Source organism: Vitis riparia, chromosome 11 (assembly GCF_004353265.1).
Source record: "Vitis riparia cultivar Riparia Gloire de Montpellier isolate 1030 chromosome 11, EGFV_Vit.rip_1.0, whole genome shotgun sequence".
Taxonomy (NCBI): domain Eukaryota; kingdom Viridiplantae; phylum Streptophyta; class Magnoliopsida; order Vitales; family Vitaceae; genus Vitis; species Vitis riparia.
The window spans coordinates 17,741,122-17,760,075 of NC_048441.1; the positions used below are offsets into that span (position 1 = coordinate 17,741,122).

General features: G+C 32.4%; 2 protein-coding genes and 1 pseudogene across 3 annotated transcripts; all 3 read right to left on the reverse strand.

Moving 5' to 3' along the window:
• Positions 1 to 454: 454 nt before the first annotated feature.
• On the reverse strand, positions 455 to 1,560 carry LOC117924818 (annotated as a pseudogene).
• A 3,040-nt stretch (positions 1,561 to 4,600) lies between these two features.
• LOC117925050 lies at positions 4,601 to 11,707 on the reverse strand. 2 transcript variants are annotated; one of them, XM_034843869.1, is made up of 7 exons: positions 11,445 to 11,707; positions 10,893 to 11,025; positions 10,497 to 10,600; positions 8,421 to 8,592; positions 8,195 to 8,335; positions 7,780 to 8,044; positions 4,601 to 7,600 (listed from the first exon to the last, which is right to left on the reverse strand). In XM_034843869.1, the coding sequence occupies exons 1-7, from the start codon at positions 11,474 to 11,476 to the stop codon at positions 4,974 to 4,976; spliced, it is 3,474 nt and encodes a 1,157-aa protein (XP_034699760.1). In that variant the 5' UTR covers positions 11,477 to 11,707; the 3' UTR covers positions 4,601 to 4,973. The 2 variants fall into 2 exon arrangements, with proteins under 2 accessions (XP_034699760.1, XP_034699759.1); XM_034843868.1 differs by having other exon boundaries at positions 4,601 to 7,666.
• Positions 11,708 to 16,140: 4,433 nt separating this feature from the next.
• LOC117924696 (probable phospholipase A2 homolog 1) lies at positions 16,141 to 18,954 on the reverse strand. The gene is made up of 4 exons (XM_034843403.1): positions 18,770 to 18,954; positions 18,460 to 18,499; positions 18,254 to 18,373; positions 16,141 to 16,534 (listed from the first exon to the last, which is right to left on the reverse strand). The coding sequence occupies exons 1-4, from the start codon at positions 18,878 to 18,880 to the stop codon at positions 16,356 to 16,358; spliced, it is 450 nt and encodes a 149-aa protein (XP_034699294.1). The 5' UTR covers positions 18,881 to 18,954; the 3' UTR covers positions 16,141 to 16,355.

Consider the following 18,954-nt stretch of genomic DNA (forward strand, 5'->3'; position numbering starts at 1 on the left):
ATATCTATGATGCATTACTACACCTATATCCCATACAATTTGGTCCATTCCAAGCTTGTAATCTACCATCATACTGTATTTGAATATGAGTTTATTGCGGTTTACATCAGATAAACCTATCACGTATTGATTCATCCTGTTTCGTATGATTCAATCGATGTCCTCCAATAATGAACAGATTTTTCTTTACCAGAGAAAAACTGAAATCTTTCAAGCTATATGAGGGAAATTTTTCAGGAAGCTGATGATAAAACATCATGAAAATTGATTTTCAGAGGGAAAAAGGTTAAAACAGTTTCCCAAATTGAAGGAATTAGTGAATGAAACTCTTCCAATCTCAGCTGCAAATTCTTTATTCAATAATGTGGAAAGTGAAGATACAGGCCCAGACAACCCAATGTCCAAATGACTTATTTCTACAAACAAGTTATGTTGATGATAGTGCTAGTCTTTGATTCAAGCTCAATTGATGCAAAAGACCAAAGACCAAATCCAAATATCAGTATAAGCGCCTGCAGATGGTGACACCATCGCCTAATGGAGCTTGAGATATTTTGATGCGAGTATCAGTTGCCAATATTTTGTTGAATTCAATGCAATCCTTCCAGCAAGATTTTCGGCCTTGTGGAGCCAGAGATGGATCAGGCAAAGCCACTGTTCCTCCCCAGAGTGTGTTATCGTACATAATTACCCCTCCAACCTTCAACAAATTGAGCAGCCTCTCATGATAGCCAGGAAAACTAGGCCTGTCAGCATCAACATAAGAAAACAAAAACAAAAAAACCCGAAAAATAACACTACTAGTCGTGTAGTATTAATCAAGAAATGAAAAGCAAAAGTATAGAACTGAAGGTGAGGGCTCAGTTACATCTTCCAAGAGCTTATCTAGAACTGGTAGAGCTGGGGACTCAATGAAGTTGATTTTGTGCTCAACCCCGGCCTTTTAATGATTGGCAAGCCTACTTCATATGCTTTCCGATCCATATCTATGGCAGCAATCTGCAATGGCATGTTGATAACTCACGAAGAGTATTATAGATATATTCATCACACATTAGGCATATATATGAGTAGAGATCATGACCAAATTCACGAACCTTGCCATCATCAGGAATTGAGAGAGTAGTGAGTAGAAGGGAGTAACCGGTGAAAACTCCAATTTCTATAGTCTTTTTGCCATTCATTAGTCTCAATATCAAGGCCATAAACTGGCCAGAATCAGGGGAAGTAGCCAAGAAGGACCTAAACAACATAAACAAGGCAATCCCCTCATACTGTTTCATTAGAATCCAACCAAAATTATAGAAAAACTAGTCTGTGAAGGTGGAAGAAGAAATATTACATAGGGTGGTCCTTCATAGCATGCCTGAGCTCCTTTAGGGGCTCTGGTTCTCTAGGATACACACTTGTATCCAGAATATACTGCAGCATTGACACAGAATTACAGACTGAATCCAAGAAATTAATAATGAAGATGGTGAAAGAGAGTACCTGATATAACTCATGATTCATCAACAACCCCCTTTTACCAAATGGGTCTTCAATGTTTTTGTGTTCCATTCTTCTCTCGATCACACAAGTTGTATCTGACAATACATCAAGGCAGAGCATATCAACTGTCTTATATAAGTATTTCACCTCATCACAATCCCTTTTAAAACTGTTTTTTGAAAGTATTCTTAAAAAATAGGTGATGGGCATTCAGGAATATTAATGGGCTTGAACTCACCAAGTCAATGTTTTCCCAGCAAGCTACTCTGGAGTCTGAATTTAGAGGTTGCCCAGCTGATCTTTCATTTGTTCATCAATCCATTTTAGGTTTTAAACTTCAAAGCCCCTTTATAAAAATACAAACTCACAATTGTTATGGCATAATTTTCTTTTATTTTATGTTGAGCTGTAACCTAAGAATGGATCTAGCACCATTTGCAATATTTTCAAAGATTAAAAAGTCAAATTCATGATTAAAATATGAGATGGTTGCTCTTGGCTGCAAATCCTATCATATTTTGGGTTCTGGTTTTTCTTGGTTGGGGATGGAGGTTCAGATGACCAATTTAAATAAAACTGATTGGAAATTATTTGGAACTTACTTTTAGTCATGAGAGAGAGCATTTACGTGTTGAATTCCACCACAAAGCTATATTTTTTTGGGTGAAAAATACAAAGAAACATGGAATATTATAAAATATACATTAGATTTAGACTTGGTGGAAGATATATCAAAACAAACAGTAGTTTTTATTCTATCATGTTGGAAAAGATCAAAAAGGAAAATTGTAGAAAACTTGAGCATTAGTTTTTTCATTCTCTTGCAAGAAGATTTGGGGAGAAGAAAGAGGAAAAGAGAAGTTGTAAACACCCATCAACCATTTACAAACATAAACCATGTAATTCCATTAGCAGTATAAAGATGAAATAGCATACCTAAAATTTGTCTTTCAAGCGAAACCTGTGAAAGAAATCACTGCTGAGTGTACTTAGGTGGTGTTTGTTTTTTTCTAGTTCGAGTCCCCTTAGGGCCACTGGAGGTTTACCCAGTCGTTAACTTCAGGACCCTATAGGATTAGTCGAGGTGCTTGTAAGCTGACCTGGACATCCACGGTTATCCAAAAAAAAAAAAAAAAAGTGGTGTTTGTTTTTTTACTTAATTCTAAATAGAATTTTAATGCTTAATAGTATTAAATATTAGGTTGGTTGTTTTTGTAGTATTTTATTTCTATTAAATATTAAAAAGTAAAGAAAAACCAATATGTTATTTTTTCTATTTAGAAAAAGCTACATATTTTGGTTTTTTCTATTTAGTAAAAAGTTTATAATAAGCTATAAAAAAAAGTAGAAAAATAAACAACCTAAATTATGAAAACAAATTATTTTTGACAAAAAGTCAAAAAAACAAACACCACCTTAGTTTGGACGTTAGAGGTATTGTATAGAAAGTAAGAGATGGCCAAACTTTCCAAGTTCATGCACCCTCTCAAATAAAATAAGACTGCCCAGGATTTCAAGCATATGTAGATTGGAAGTAAGCTAGCTGATATTCATACTTTGGACTTATGGGCATTCAAGCCTATTAGCCCAAAAAAGGGGAAAGAAAAAATCTCACAAGAGCTTAAAACACAACAAACACACCTAACTTTTCATTTTAGGTTTGACAGGGCCCTTAATCAACCTATAATTTCATATAAAACCCTTTCATCCTTAGTTGCTCTTCTACTTGTTTTATTTTAAATTTTATTTAATTAATTACTAAAAATATAAAAACCATCATTTATACTATAATTAAATATTAAAAATATAGATAGTATAAAAAAATCTTATATATTTTTAAATATTTTTATTTTAAAATATTAAAAATATAAATTTATTCAAAAATTGCTAAAATATAAAAAAATAATAATGAAGTTCTAATATTTTATAAATTAAAATTAATTTTATAAAATAAATTTTTAGTAAAATTTTTAATAATTTTAATTATTTAAATAAATTAATATCAATAGCAAAAAGTTGTTCCCACAAATAATAAAATTTTAGAAATTAAATCTCAAATAAAATATTTTATATAAATCTTTAAAAGTATTTAAATTTTTATTTAAAATATAATAAAACACGTTTTTTTTTCTAATTTTTTAAATAAATAAACATAAATATATTAAATGAATTTGAGATCATTTTTCTAAAAAAAGTTGATAAAAATTGTCCTTGATTATACCTATGTCAATTACACTTACAAAATAAATTTAAGATGTATATATTCTTTCTTATTTTATCATTTTTTTAAAGTTTTTTCATGAATTTTGAATCATTTTCGTTTCATCAATATTTGTTAAAATACCTACTAATATTTTACCAATATTTTGGATATATCCGTAAAATTCAAGTACCGATAAATCCATATTTACCTATATTTCAAACCATAATCAAAAGGAGAGGATGAAAAATGAATTAAAATTATTTTTCCCTTGTATTTCCCTTTTTATTCACTTTTTCCATTATGGTTTTTTTTTTCTACTCCCTATTTATTTTTTTTAAAAAAATTACTCCCTATTTATTTATTTTTATCATTCCAAGATTGAGGGCAATGCAATACCTTAATTTTATATCAAGTGATTGTTTAATAAAACTTAATATTTATTATTTAATGATTTAAGTTGACTTTAAATTAAATTATTGACTCAAAACTTATTACTTATTACTTTTTTTTTTACCTTAAATAACAAAATTATTTGATAAAGATAACTTAAATTTATTCTAAATTATCAAATGATATATTTACCCTTATTAATTTTAACTAATATTTATACTCTCACTAATCTTAGGTAATATATTTATTTTTAAAATATTTGTATTTAAAGTATTATATATACAGAAGTTAATTACAAAAATATTTATACTTAAAAGATGAATCATTATAATTATAAAATATACCCTCATAAACATAAATGAAAAAGATAAAGGAATTTTGAAATTAAGAATAAATTAACTATTTTAATTTAATATTTAAAATTATTTTTAACTTTAAGTTATTTTATCAAACATATTTAATCTATTTAATAATATAAATTAAATCATTAAATTGATTTACCAAATACCCTCGAAGCCCACAAACCTTCTGAAAAAACCCTGAAGGAAATTATTGTCACTTGAAAGAATAACATGTTCAGTGGCCAGAAACCAGATATCCTTCTTACAATTTAAGGGAGATGAATAAAAGCATCTCAAATAAAAGAGAACCAAATGATAGCTGAAGCTCAGAAGTTCATTCTACAACTTTATTCCCTGATATCAACTCCTGAGCACTATATTCTCATCACAGACACAATTAACTGTTTCGACTCAAAATGGACAGAGGAGCTATGGTACAGATCCTATAACCCTATCAGATTCAGTTCCCATTCAGATATACAATCTGATAAATTTTATGCAAAGATGTAAAAAAATACATATCCATAACAAGCTGCAACTAAAAATATTTACTGGCGATTCACACGGAGAGACTGGAAGCGGGCAGCTAAGCTTTCATAATCAGGGAGCTTTGGGTGAACATGACTCGCTTTCTTGATGGAATTTTCCCTAGATGGGGGTTCTGTACTTGAACTTGAAGGCTTTGAACTTTCAGAACCACCTGAAGCAACTGTTTTTGGAACAGGATTGGATTGTTGTTCAATTGCAGGATATTTTGAACTTTCCTTCTCCAAGGATGTCTTGGGTTCAGGCATTGGCTTATGAGTTGCTTGTTCTGCAGATCTATGCCATTCAGAACTTTCTTGCTGGCCTGGGCTCTTGGTCTGGTACTGGGACTCAGGTGCAGATTCAGTAGCATAGAGCCTCTGTGAAGACAGTTTCCTTTCCTGCTGACCTGAGCTCATGGTCTGGGACCAGGCATTTGGCATAGTTTCAGTAGGATGGGATCTCCTGGAAGAAGTTTTCCTCCCTGCACTGTTGTTTGATGCTGTCGCTGACTCATATGTAGCTGCAGACTTAGAATAAGAACTTGTGTCAAAGTTTGAAGAAGCCTTTGACCTTCGAGAAAAGCTGCTAGTTGGACGACCTTTGCTTGTTAGAGTAGGCTTTGGGATATCCTCCTCAGAATCATCATCCATACCAAAATATGTAATTGGACCTATTGGGCTCAATTTTGTATTATCTTTTACACCTGCTTTCTGATTGTAGGACTCTTTTTTACTGCTATGTTGTGGGAGTTCTGGAAGCTCCTCCTCTGAATCATCAGTATCTGAATCAAAATATGTAGGTCTACTTCTTGACGTGGATTTTTTGTTTACGTTTGTTCTGGCTTCCTGATTGTATGCCTCTTGACTGTGAACTGCATGGCTCGCTAAAGACTTAACTGATGAGGAGCCAGTTGATTGCTGAGTGGCTGTAGAAGCAATGGAATGCTGAGGAGTGGAGGAAGCAACGGATTGCTGGACGGTAGGGGGAGTATCATCAGCTGTTGGTTTGGACAAGGATGAAGCATTACTTGATGGTTGGGTAACATATGGTGGACGCTTATAGCCCTTATTTCGAAAGCCACCTGTTAATGTTTCAAAATTTAACTCCTTTCCACTTTCCCAACTCGACAGGCCTCCAACTTCAGTACTTTTCATGATACTAGGCAAATTTTTTGTGTCAAAGTCATCTTTATCCTTAACTTCATGAACAAATGAAAGCCTAGAAGATCGCTGAGACTGCAGATGCTTCTCTTCATCCACTGGATTATAAAATGGTTCACGGTCCAAATCATTCTGATCCACTACGGATTTTAACCGTCCTGGAGAAGACACGTCACTGAAACCAAACTTCTTCTGAGATTCAGCTTTAAATTCTCTTCTTTGGTTTCTCTTTGGGACTGTGGTGTCTGAATCATCAGAAGAGGAATCTACCCAAGGCTTTCTGTTTGATCTTGAGTTTCCCTTTTCCCCGAATGAGGATCCTTCTAACTCCTGAGTCTCACTTTGGGTTGGCTCAGGGTCTCTTGTATGAACATTCTCATTAAGATGGATGATACTAGGATCTGTTCTCCCACTAAACATGGGCTCGTCCAGCTCCTTTTCACTTTCTGAACTCAGGCCATCTGAATCATCAAATGTTCCTGGCAACAAGTCTTCTGGTTGTGAAGGAGCTACAGAATTTGATTTTATCAGGCCTTCAGAAAAATCATGAGGGAAGCGCCATTCTGTGGAAAAATCGGATTGTGAACTCAACTTTTCCATTGACCCACTCCTGCCTTGCCTAGGACTCCAAGCACTTGTATTTGCTGAAAGATGAGTAGGCGATTTTCTACCTAGTGATTGGAAGTCAGTATTCAACTCTTCTTCACCATCCTTGCTTCCCACATCAAATTTATGGTCATTGTCATCTGAACCATATTCATCAAAAACTACACGAGCAGCAAAAGGGTTTTCGCCAGCATCATTATCAGACCTCAGGATGCTTAAATTCGAAATTTCATCATAAGCATCACCAAAAGCGCTTGAATGAGAACGAGGGGAAAGAGTGCTAGATTCTCTTTTGATCCTTACATTCCCTGAATAATCAACATTCTCATTCTTCATACCACCTTGGGGTTCACTCAGAAATCCTACCTCAGACTTGTCAGATTGTTCGAAGAAGTTGCCCTTCTCTAATTTTGTGGCCTCCACTGCAGATGAACTCCTTTGAGAATAGCTATCTGACCTTTGGCCAGTATTCACCTCATCTATAGAGGATGGGTTGGACTTCAAAGAAGAATATTGGCTAGACTTCCTATGATTACCATCCCTGTAAAGCCTCTCAGACACTCCCTCCAGATTATCTTGTTGATTTCCATCCATCTGTACATTTTGTGATCTAGGATTTCTATCATGAAAGGAATTATTTGCTGACACCTTAGAGAGATGTTCCCCCTGAAATTTTGAGCCAGCAAATTTTCCAGGTCCTTCATCCCTAGAATCAAAAGCAGATGACTTCTGCGATTCTGTGGAATACTGTGTGTTAACCCTCCCACGGCTCGAAAGTTCTGCAGCAGCTCTAGCAGCCATACTTGCTCGTTCCGCAGACTCAGCAGCTGCCTGTGCAGCAGCTGTTGCATCCTTGAATTCCATATTCCAATTTTGCCTACCTGGAGAAAGAGGATTCACATTTTCAGAGTAGGAATGTCTGAAACCCATCTCCTCATATACAGTTCCTGTAAGACACAGCAGCCCGGTACATCTAATGAGCAACATATTTACACAAGTGTGGCACGATGCCATAAAATCCATGAATCAATAAGCATCTTTGAGTGATTGATTTCCATACCTGAAGGCCTTGGTTCAGGTGGAGAACTGCCTGACATTGTTGCTTTATTAGCACCAAAGTCTGTAGAAGATATATTTTGGGAACTGAGGGATGACATATTTTGGGAGTTGTATGATGACATATTATGGGAGCTCTGTGATGACCTCACATTGTGTTCATAGAGGTTAACAGGAACATCTGGCTTTTGTCCATGGCTAAGTGGAGCTTGGACATCAGGAGGTTCCATCTGCATTTTACTAGCCTTCTCAAAGGTGTCTGCTCCACTCTGCTCATACAAATTCATAAAAAAATAATTAATGAACTAACTATTCATTTTATTGAAACACAAATGTAGCCGCAGCTGCTTAATTTTATTAATAATGCAATCTAAGCAGTAAATGGATCATTACAAATTAGCCTAGCATCTTAGCCTTACCAGCAAGACCTCAGGAGGCTTTGATTCATTCTCCTCAAAGGACTTAGGTTCCCATTTGATGTTATGTTCCTCAGCAATTGCTGCCAGAATCTTGATTTTGGTCTGACCATCAGGTGCTGTGGCAGATAATTTCTCTACCAACTGAAACAAGATAGCTTACAACATGACTATGTTTCAATTTTCAAATTTCAATTATAAAAAAGTCACAAAAGTTATACACACTTACATTGCGGCTTACACCACATTCTGGGCGTAGCTCAAGAGCCACAGAAATAAAATCTTTTCCATATTTTGCTGTAAAATGCTTGCGGATCTCCATGAGTTCTGGTATGTCTGAACATCTTGGAGATGCAAAAATTATACTAGTAATTGCTTCCTTCAAGTCAATGGGGCAGTTTCTGGAAGAATACAAGACAGATCAATATATTACCTATTCCATGTAAATGATAAAATAATCACTTTTCAAAAGAAGGTTGCGAAAGGGGAGAGAGATATCTTATACAGAAACTTTAGTAGGACGACAAAAATAATTTACTTGAAGAATTACAACAGAAACATATGGGAGCCAGATGTATGAATATACCAAAAGAGAAAGAAGGTTATGAAAGGGGAGAGATATATCTTATACAGAAACTTTAGTAGGACGACAAAAATAATTTACTTGAGGAATTACAACAGAAACATATGGGAGCCAGATGTATGAATATACCAAAAGAGAAAGAAGGTTATGAAAGGGGAGAGATATATCTTATACAGAAACTTTAGTGGGACAACAAAAATAACTTACTTAAGGAATTACAACAAAAACATATGGGAGCCAGATGTATGAATATACCAAAAGAAACCCAATATTAGCATGCCTCATGCAAAGCCAAACTGAATAATGACAAGGTATTGCACAATAAACCATTTTACATTTGAAGTCGTGTGATAGAAGAAAATACTGCATTCGAAAACTCATATTCCGGTACCTCTTGTTTACTCCCCATCCACATAGGGTGAACCCCCTTTTTCTATGCTACTGGTTAACACATTTTTTGCTTGCCTGGCTAATGAAGAGAAATTCACATTGCCTTAATTTTGAATTCAGACAGCCTTGTGTGTGTATTTTGTGGGTGCTGCTACGGCTGACATACATAAATACTAACTTGTCATCTCTGCCATTATTCAATTAAAAAGAAGTGCAGAAGACTGACAAGTCATTTGAATTGCCTATCTGAAAAAATAAAAAATAAATAAATAAAAGGCATGTCATCTAAATAATTTGGCAGTGATTGGGTCATTATACTGGGGACGAAATGGTAAACTTTTGATTAAATTGGTGTGAGATTCAAGATATAACTTATAGTCATGTTTAAAGTTAAGTATGCCTTGAAGATTAAGGTTGCTTCCCCCTTAATCTCTTTTGCTGTTAAGTTTTTGTGCTTAAGCACAGGGACTAGAAGACAAGTCTGAAAATAAAGAGGTAAAAGATACTTTCCAGACAATAATATTATTTAAAATTTACTATCAATTTTGTGAAATTTTAAATTTTTAAAATTTTTAGTTTCATCCATGTCCATAAAGAAGCAAATGATAATTTTCTTTTGTTTTATTTGTGCCTGTTATGAGCTTAAGAAGCAAAAATTAGTAGTTCACATTTATATTGTGATCAATATACATAAACATGAGTGTTTTCCAGCACAGAGATAGGGTCTGAGGCATGGCAACTTCTACACATAAGAATATTTATGAGTGTAGTGCGCTGAATATATTATTCATCCCTGTGGATTTGCATGCATATGAGAAAGAACCATACAGTGTAAAATGATGAAGAGAGTACATTGGATGTACGTATATTCCCGGTATACTTGGGGGTTTTGGTTGCCACCTTCTTATGCCACTTAGTTTACTTATTAAGAAAAATGTTTCAAAAATAGGTTCTTTGACAAAAAAAATGTATAACAAACTAGTTTTCTAAGTATTGCATAAGTAAATAAAGGTGGACATGAAGTTCCAAACTGGTCCCAACATGAATGGATATTATTAGTGAAAAAGTGTTCACCAGGCCAATCTTTAATAAGGAGACAAATCATGCAAGCTAATGGAAGAAGGTCTTTATGTGAAATATTGGCCATAACTCTAAACAGAAAACAAAGGAGATTATTCAACATTTTTTTTACTTTCTTCAAAACTAACTTCGCTCTTGGTGAAACATCCATATTACAAAATGAAGAATCTCAATGGTAAAATTTAATTAAATTCTACATATGCAGATCAGAAAATATTGATATCATATTCAAGATTAAGAAAGTTTACTTACTTCTGTGATTCGATGATTGGCAATCGTGCTGCAATCATTTCGCAATATACCTCAATAAGATCATATGCTGCCATTGTCTTCTCTTCCCTGACTACATGTTCAACCTAAGACAACATAAAGCATACCAATCCACTTCTTATCACAATCTCAATCAAAGACTAATAACAAAACAACATCAATACTAATTTATCAGCAACAGTCAATCACATGAAACAATCCAGAAATTATGTGTTCAGTGAGCAAAAATATCCACATCTTAGCCCCATAAACCAAAAATTGTTTGCTAGTAATAAAACAAGAAAAATCAATTATTTCAAAAAAATAAAATGCCAAATCAAATAATTCCAACAAGATAGACTTTAATACAAACTGAACTAGCACGGATCTACATAGTACCCGAATTCTGGCAGTCTGGTCCTGCCCAGACTGGAGTAATTGAGCCAAATCTCTCTTCATCTGCTTCAGCTGCGCTTCTCTCCTGTTCTTCAAGAGCTTTATCCGAGACACCGCAAGCTTCAGCGATGTCTTGCTGCATCAAACAAAAAATGAAAAACCAATTCAAAACCACAAACCTAATTCAAAAACCCAAAAAAGAAAATCCAAACTTCATCGACACAACAATCATAAAATCAACAAGCACCAAAAAGAAAAAATCAATCCTTGTAATTGAGAAAACCCTATCCCTATCCCTATCTTTGCCTCATAAGATAAGAAAATGGAAATAACAAAAAAAACAAAAACAAAAACAAAATTCCAGGTAGTCAGATATATCGAAAAGCACAACACAACTAAAACAGATACTCGTCACAATCCCGCTCACTCGATCAAGTTCCTCCTTTTAACAAAATTTGAGGAAACGGGGATTAAAAATTCAGAATTCCCATCTTTTCCCTTATTATCTAAGCAACCAAACAGAGTCCAATCATCAACAGAATCAGCCGAAATTACCATTTGGCAGGCTTGAAGCTCCTGTGCAGCATTCTTCTTCAAAATTATGCAGATATCTGATCCCTTGTTATAATTGAACCCTAGGGTTTGGTTTCGTTTCCTCCTTTTCTACCTCTGAGCAGATAAAAGCGAAGAGCTAGGGGCTGTGTTTGGGATCTTGGAAACGAAGGAAAGAAAATTAATGGATCGCTCCGCGGAATCCTATTCGTTTTCCGCAATGATGAAGAAGGAAACCGCAGAAGGCTTGACTTTTCGCTTGGACGGATTTGCCCTTTGAGGTTTACAAAATGACATTCTAGAAGGTAGATAATCATCATCCTTATATCGGAAATTTGTGGCGGAAGATCCAATCCGCGGTTCACACAAAATATAAAATTATGTGAGATTGAATTTAGTTATTTATATTGTTTATTTCTATTTATCCTATTTATTAGTCAAATTAATATTTGTTTATTTTTATTTTATTTTTAAAATTATGGTATCATACTTATTTATGATCTTAAATATTTTTTTTTAAAATTTAAAATTTAAAATAATAAAAAGAAATTCGATATCTCAATTTTTAAAAATAATTTTTAAGACCATTAAGTCTCTTTGACCATATTTTTTCAAATATATTTTTAAATTAAAAAATAAAAAATAATTTTTAAATACAAGTTTATGATCAAACGGATTATATTTTCTATTTATTTTTTTAAATTGATAAAATAATTTTTAATTTTTAAAAATTATTTTTTATTTCACTTTATTTTAAAAAATAACAACCGATCAATATTTAAAAAATTGAAAAACAATTTTATGTTTTGAAAAAAAAAATTTAAATCACACGAAATCTCTAAAAGTTTTATTTTCTAAATTCAACATCTTAATTTTTTATACTTTAAAAGATGATTAATTCTCTTATACTTCAAAAGATGATGCATCAATATAAGCAAAAAGAAAAATTATAATATCTATATAAACAATCTTTTAAAATTTATTTATTAAATATTTATGTATAATTTGAAATTCTATAAAATAAAAAAAACATGAGTAAATTAAAAAAAGGCTTGTAGATCAATGAAAATTTAAAGTCAAAACGAATTATTATATATTTTAAAGTATTTTTTAAATAAAAAATTAAAAATAAAATTATAGATATAATTTTTAATTATTAAAATTATTTTATGAAATATGATTTTTCTTTTTAATCAAATATTCCGTGGAAATAAATGTGAAAAATAGAGCAGAATATCATGAAAATAAAATAATGAGGGTGGTTGACCAACAGGCCACGGGGCCCAAAGGCGCGGGTTGACCTAGGGGATGGACACGTCCAAACATTGTAACATCCAGAGGTGGGAAATACCAAATTTGTTGACCGACTCTCCCCCTCTCTCTTGGCAATTTCACTTGAAATTTCCAGGGCATCTTCGTCCTTTCCCACCCTATTTCCCATTCAACAACCTTAATTAAAATGATTTATTGGCGGCTGTGGAAGAGCTGTCAATTCTCTTACGCCGTGTACAGAAATTTTAGTTTTGACTTTTGAGTACCCTCGGCTCCACGTGGATGCCAGCTGGTGCGGGCATATTCGGTCACCTTCTCTTTCCTCAACAAGTTTTGGTGGCAATTGGCCTTTTCGACCATGGTTCAAAATTATATTTTGAATTTTCTTCCTATTGGTTTGCAATAGCCTTTAGAAATTATGATTTTATTACAAATTTGGAAACCATTTGTGGGTGCATAAAAAAAAAGCATGTCAATGTCTATATTTTCTAGGAGACTAATTTAGATGGGTCAAAGTCGTGCCCAACCCAATATAGGCAAAGTTTTAATATATTAAAAATTAGAAAAATTATCAAACTGAAAATAATATAGATAAAATTGTGGGCAATCGATTGGAACATCGAATCACATATTATTTATTTTATTATGTCATTTTATTAAAATATAAAAAATATATAAAAATGATATAAAAAAAAAAACTTTAACTTTTTTAATTTTTAATTATATTAGAGTAATGATTTTATCATTATTTTTTAATTGTTGAAGTATTAGTTAAATTTTTTTAAGATATTTAATTTTTAAACTCATATTTTATAATATGGAAAATACTATAGTTTTATGTTTTATCTGATTTATAATAATTGTTTTGTTTGAAAACCAATAAGAATAATGAAAACATGAAAACCTGAATTGCCCGAGCAATTTTATATGATGATCTTTTATTTTTATATTAGAAATATAAATTTTACTCTTAATTTGATTGTTGACTTGGAAATTGTTTGAATATGTGGATCAATTTTATATGATGATCTTTTATTTTTATTTCTAATCTTTTTAAAGCTTCAATTCATTTATTAATAGGAGTGTATGGGTGTATTTATTGGATTGATTAAAAGGGTGTTTAGAAATGATTTTAGGAAGTGTTTTTAGTCTCTCCTTTTTTTATGCTTGAAATATAAAAAAAAAATTAAGTATTAAAAATACTAAAAACATTTTCTAAAATCATTGTCCACCACACTCTAAGTAAATAAGTGTTATAGATTTACATATTGACTAGTCTAGAATTATAGTTAAAAAGATGATACTTGTAACTTTTTTTATTAACGAAATATAGATTGATTCTCATCATTCAGTAATTTCTTATACAAAACGTTTCAACTCATTCAGATTGTCGTTAAAATAATAATTACTTTTAAAAAATATAAAAAAAATTACCATCCCAAATTCTATAAATTTAAAAAACATAAGGTAAATCTACATTTTAAAAACAAAAAATAAAAAACATGTCCAAACAAATATTAAAAATTTAAAATGAATTTTAAAAATTTATTAAACATCTTTATAGTTCATTTGGTAGTCATTTTAGGAAACATTTATAACACTTGAAAGTTTTTATTATTAAAGTGTTCAAAAAGTTATAAACGTTTTCTAAAATCAATATTAAACACTCTTAGAGTGTGTTTGACAGTTTTAGGAAGCGTTTTTAGTCTTTCTAAAAATACTTCTTAGAATCATTATCAAATACACTCTTAGAGTCCATTTGATACTTATTCTATGAAGCGTTTTTAATATTTTTAATACTTAAAAATTTTTATAATTCAAGTGTTAAAAATGCTAAAAACACTTTTTAGAATTACTCTCAATCTAATTTTTATACTGCATTTGGAAATGATTCTATAAAATATTTATGGCATTTTTAAAACTTGAATAATAAAAAATTTCAATTATTAAAGATATTAAAAGCGTTTTTTAGAATTACTACCAAATGAGCTATTAAAGTGTGTTTAAGAATTATTCTAAGAAGTACTTCTAACATTTTTAATACTTAAAAGATAAAAATTTTTAAATGTGAGAAAGATTAGAAACAATTATTAAAATCACTGCACTCTTTTAGTATAGTAAAGAAGGAAATCAAGCTTCCAAGTCCAACCATTGTTGCACCATTAGAAGCAATCCATTTCTACCATCTTTCTCTTCGAAAACCCACAACAATCCGGCAATGAGTTTCTTAAAGTGCAAGAAATAATTAAAATTTGGATTATCTGGTAGATGAATTACTTGCTGTTGACCCGTAGCAGGCATACACTCATATCTTAACGGAATCCATTCTAAAAACAAAAGTTTCCTTGAAGTGCAAGAAATGCTTAAAATTTGTAGCATCTTCCTTAGTTGGACAATGGAAATATTAGTAAATTTAGATGTAACGTGAAGATGAATCTCACTTACAAATAAGACGTAGAGAGGGGGGTGAATAGGTGTTTTTAAAAACAATTTGAGAGACTACCCTCAAATGCTAAATACTTCCTTGAATTTTCAATTGTTTTACCTTTCTTTTTCAATCCTGTTAACAATTAAATAAAGCACCAACACTCTCCCAACAAAATAGTTGATGCAATTCACATGCAAATGAGTCAATATTCCCAAACTAAGATATATAAAACATTTCATCAACTTAAATATATATGTTCACTTGTCCATTATTATCAAAACCAAAACAAAAATATTTCATTATCTTTCAAAGCTTAAATGATCAAATTTCAGCTCATAACCTCAATCTCTCAACAAAATAAATAAATGGAAATTTAATAAGCCAATGAAAAATTAATTAAAAGATGAGATAGGAATGAAGAGACAATGACATTAATATTTTAATGTGGAAAACCTCTAAAAAGATAAAAAAATCACGGGCCTCAAACGATCAAAACATCCACTATGAAGAAAATTGACTAAATACAAGGATTTACCTAGCCCAAACCTTGAATCCTTTCCCGGACCGCTTGCCTAGAACCTTCAAACTTCAGCTATCCATTTTCTTATTTCGTAGCATACTTAGAATTCACATCAAACTTGATCTCGACCTCTTCTTAAATCCACAGAAGAAGAAATTTGGGTTTTACCTTCAATATGATGACTATGAGAGTAGGGATGAAACCCACATTGAATCAAACCCCTTTCGAAAGAAACTTTCTAACTCAAAAATGATTTTCAACACAAAACCCATAAAATTTTCTTTTGAATCAAACATCCCCAAAATAGGTAAGGAACTTGAAGCTCAAAGAGGGTTCTTCTCAGCTTTCACAGCTGTCTCTCCTCAACTAGAAAGAAGGCTTAAATATTAGGGTTTTAAAACCCATCAAACAGTTGAGATTCATTTGGAAAAAACTGAAGAAATGCAGATGTGTTCGAAGTTTAATCAATCAGACAAGAATAAAAAAGAATTGGGTATAGCAGAAACTATTACCCTTAAGTTTGATCAATCAGAAAGATCCAAATGATTCAAGTACTCTGTTTTACACTCCTTAAGCAATCACTCCATTTTTCAATAAAATGATAAGAGTTTAAACATGGTTGATCAATGTTTGTCATCATCTATCACCTCAAGAGCACTTACCATCTCCTCTAGCGATCTTTTACTTTTGCAAGTCAGAGTTCAAGCTTTGAGCTGCCCAACTGGCTCAGCAAGATGGCCATGTCCATACCCTGTACCATTGTGGGCACAGCTGTTTCAAAAGGACATTCCCGAGAAAATCCAACCTTTCCTGATTTTTGTACTCTCTTTATGCAGGTCTTGAACTTCTCATGGCATTTTATACTTATCAACCCTGAAAACTCCAAATTATACAAGTCATTGATATTGTATACGAAATAGTAAAATCATCTGAATCATTTTCCATTGTAAGCATTTCTAAATTGAGACATCAACAAAGTTTAGGATGCAGTCAGCTCTGGGGAATGTCAAAATTATAAAGAGACAGTTATAAGAACAGGGGAGTTGTGGCAAGTGGCTAATTTCACCATGATGGGTCATGACAGATCGGAAGAGTTGAATATGTTACTGCCTTGCCCATCTTTTCTTATGTTCATTAGTATTTGAAGCAATACAGCAAAGGAAAGACAAAGCAGCCATATAGGGACTTGCCAAGAGAAGATACATTATTTTCAAGTTTACATATTTAAGAGGTTACACAGAACATTGATAAATATTTTTTTATTTTGAACATTGCAAGCAACTAACCATTCATGATAACTCAGATGGCACTGGATAAAATAATTATCATAACTCCAAAAAAAAGGGTTTTGGGGTCTTTGTCATTTGATTCAATATTTGAGGAGAAAACCCATAGAAGGTCTGTGCTTATAAATAGTTAGCATAGATACATAATTTTCAGGTTCAGTAATTGGAGTGAATAAATGGAACAGATACTAAATAGTTGTTTTTATTAGCCTAACTCTAGTGAAAATAAATTATTTGGTTATGAAAAGAAATAACTGTTTTTACTATGCTACGTTTGGTTCTTGGAAAGTTTGAGGGAAAATGTGAGGGAAAGAAAATAGAAAAATAAATAAAAGGAAAGAAAAAGTGAAGGAAAATAAAAAATAGATTTAAAGATAATAAATTATTTTTATATCTTACTTCAAACTCATTTCACTTGTTTAACTCTTCTATATGAAGATTAAATAATTTTAAAATATATAAGTTTCTTAGAAATCATTTTCTTCAAAAAAAAAAATTTCTTTCCTTAGTACTTTCCCGGAACCGAACATAACCTAAGTATATTTTATATTATTGCAAATAATTAATCATTTTATTAGATAGCCACCAATGAGAGGGCATCCTCTTATGCCATTCACAAAAACGCTTCATTTTTTTATTGTATCTTGGCTTAATTATCCCCATAAACCAGAAAAACAGGCAAAAGATTCATGTGATGGGCTACTTAGAAAGACATCCATTTCCAAATTTAAGAATATACATTCAAGCAAAAACCCCCCTCTTCAACACATTAGATAAAAAGACAAGAAGGAGAAAACAAAAAAAGAAAGTACTTGGAAGGCCCCCACTCTGCACAAAGACCTGACTAATTTAATAAATCAGTTCAACCATTTCTACCAACTTGTTTGAAACCCATGATTGCAGCAAATAGAAGATTGAAAACTACAGTCTCAGGTTATAAAATTGAACTACCGTTATGAGCTGATAAATTGTCCAAGACAATCACCTTAAATGATCTATATTCCATCTTCCCTTTTTCATTGAATAGCATTGGTAGATCAACCTCAAGCCATTTAAGAGTATTGTCAATTCCAGGAAAACCCAAATATAAGAGCTAATCAAAGCTGTCTCAAACCAAGTCCAACCATCTTAAATTAAATCACTAGAATATATTCTATTATGCCATCAACAACATAATAAGGTCAAATTTCTCTCAAGAAATCAACAAATTGATCAATGTTCCATGAAAATTCGATTCTTATTTGCACAGGAGATATTTCAAAAGTATAAATAGGGCCAATAACCAAAACTAATGCATTGAAATTACCTTTCTTTTCAACACATTCATCATGAATCTTGCAACAAGCATCAAGATCATCACAGGGCTTTTCTCCCGGACAACCAGTCCAACCTACTCCACAGAATTTTCCGTATCGAATCCCCACAGCTAAAAATTGAGAAAAGGAAAAGCGAAACAGAGTAAGTAAATTTACAGGTGAAATTTCAAAACTTTGTGAAAGTATAGGGCTTTACAATTACAGTTCTCCGCAACGCAAGCTTTGCTGCATTTGATCTGCCATTCAAATAAGAAATTAAGGCTTAGAGAGGACGAGTTCGATCTAAATCTAACTACTAATAATGATAATAATAACTTTCACAGCCAGGAGGAAAAAAATGGCGAAAAAAAATTCAACAGAAAGAAACTTTCAAGTCTTAAAACGGAAAACTTTTCTAGGGGAGCTAATGAAAAGGCGCAGGATCTATAATATGATATGTTTAATTTTCCTACATTTTCTCGGCAGTCAAACGGGAGCTTTAGGTAAATTCGGTCTTTGATTCAAACCTGGGAATTGTTAGAGGAGTCGGCGACTGCGAAGAAGAAGGCGACGACGACGACGACGGAGGTAGCCAATGATGCGGCGATACTTGTCCTATTGGCGCACCTGCGCAGCATTCTCTCTCGGCTCAGAAGACAAAAATTCTCTTCAACGTCCAGCTCCTGTCTCGTCGTCGCAGCAAATGAGGAAG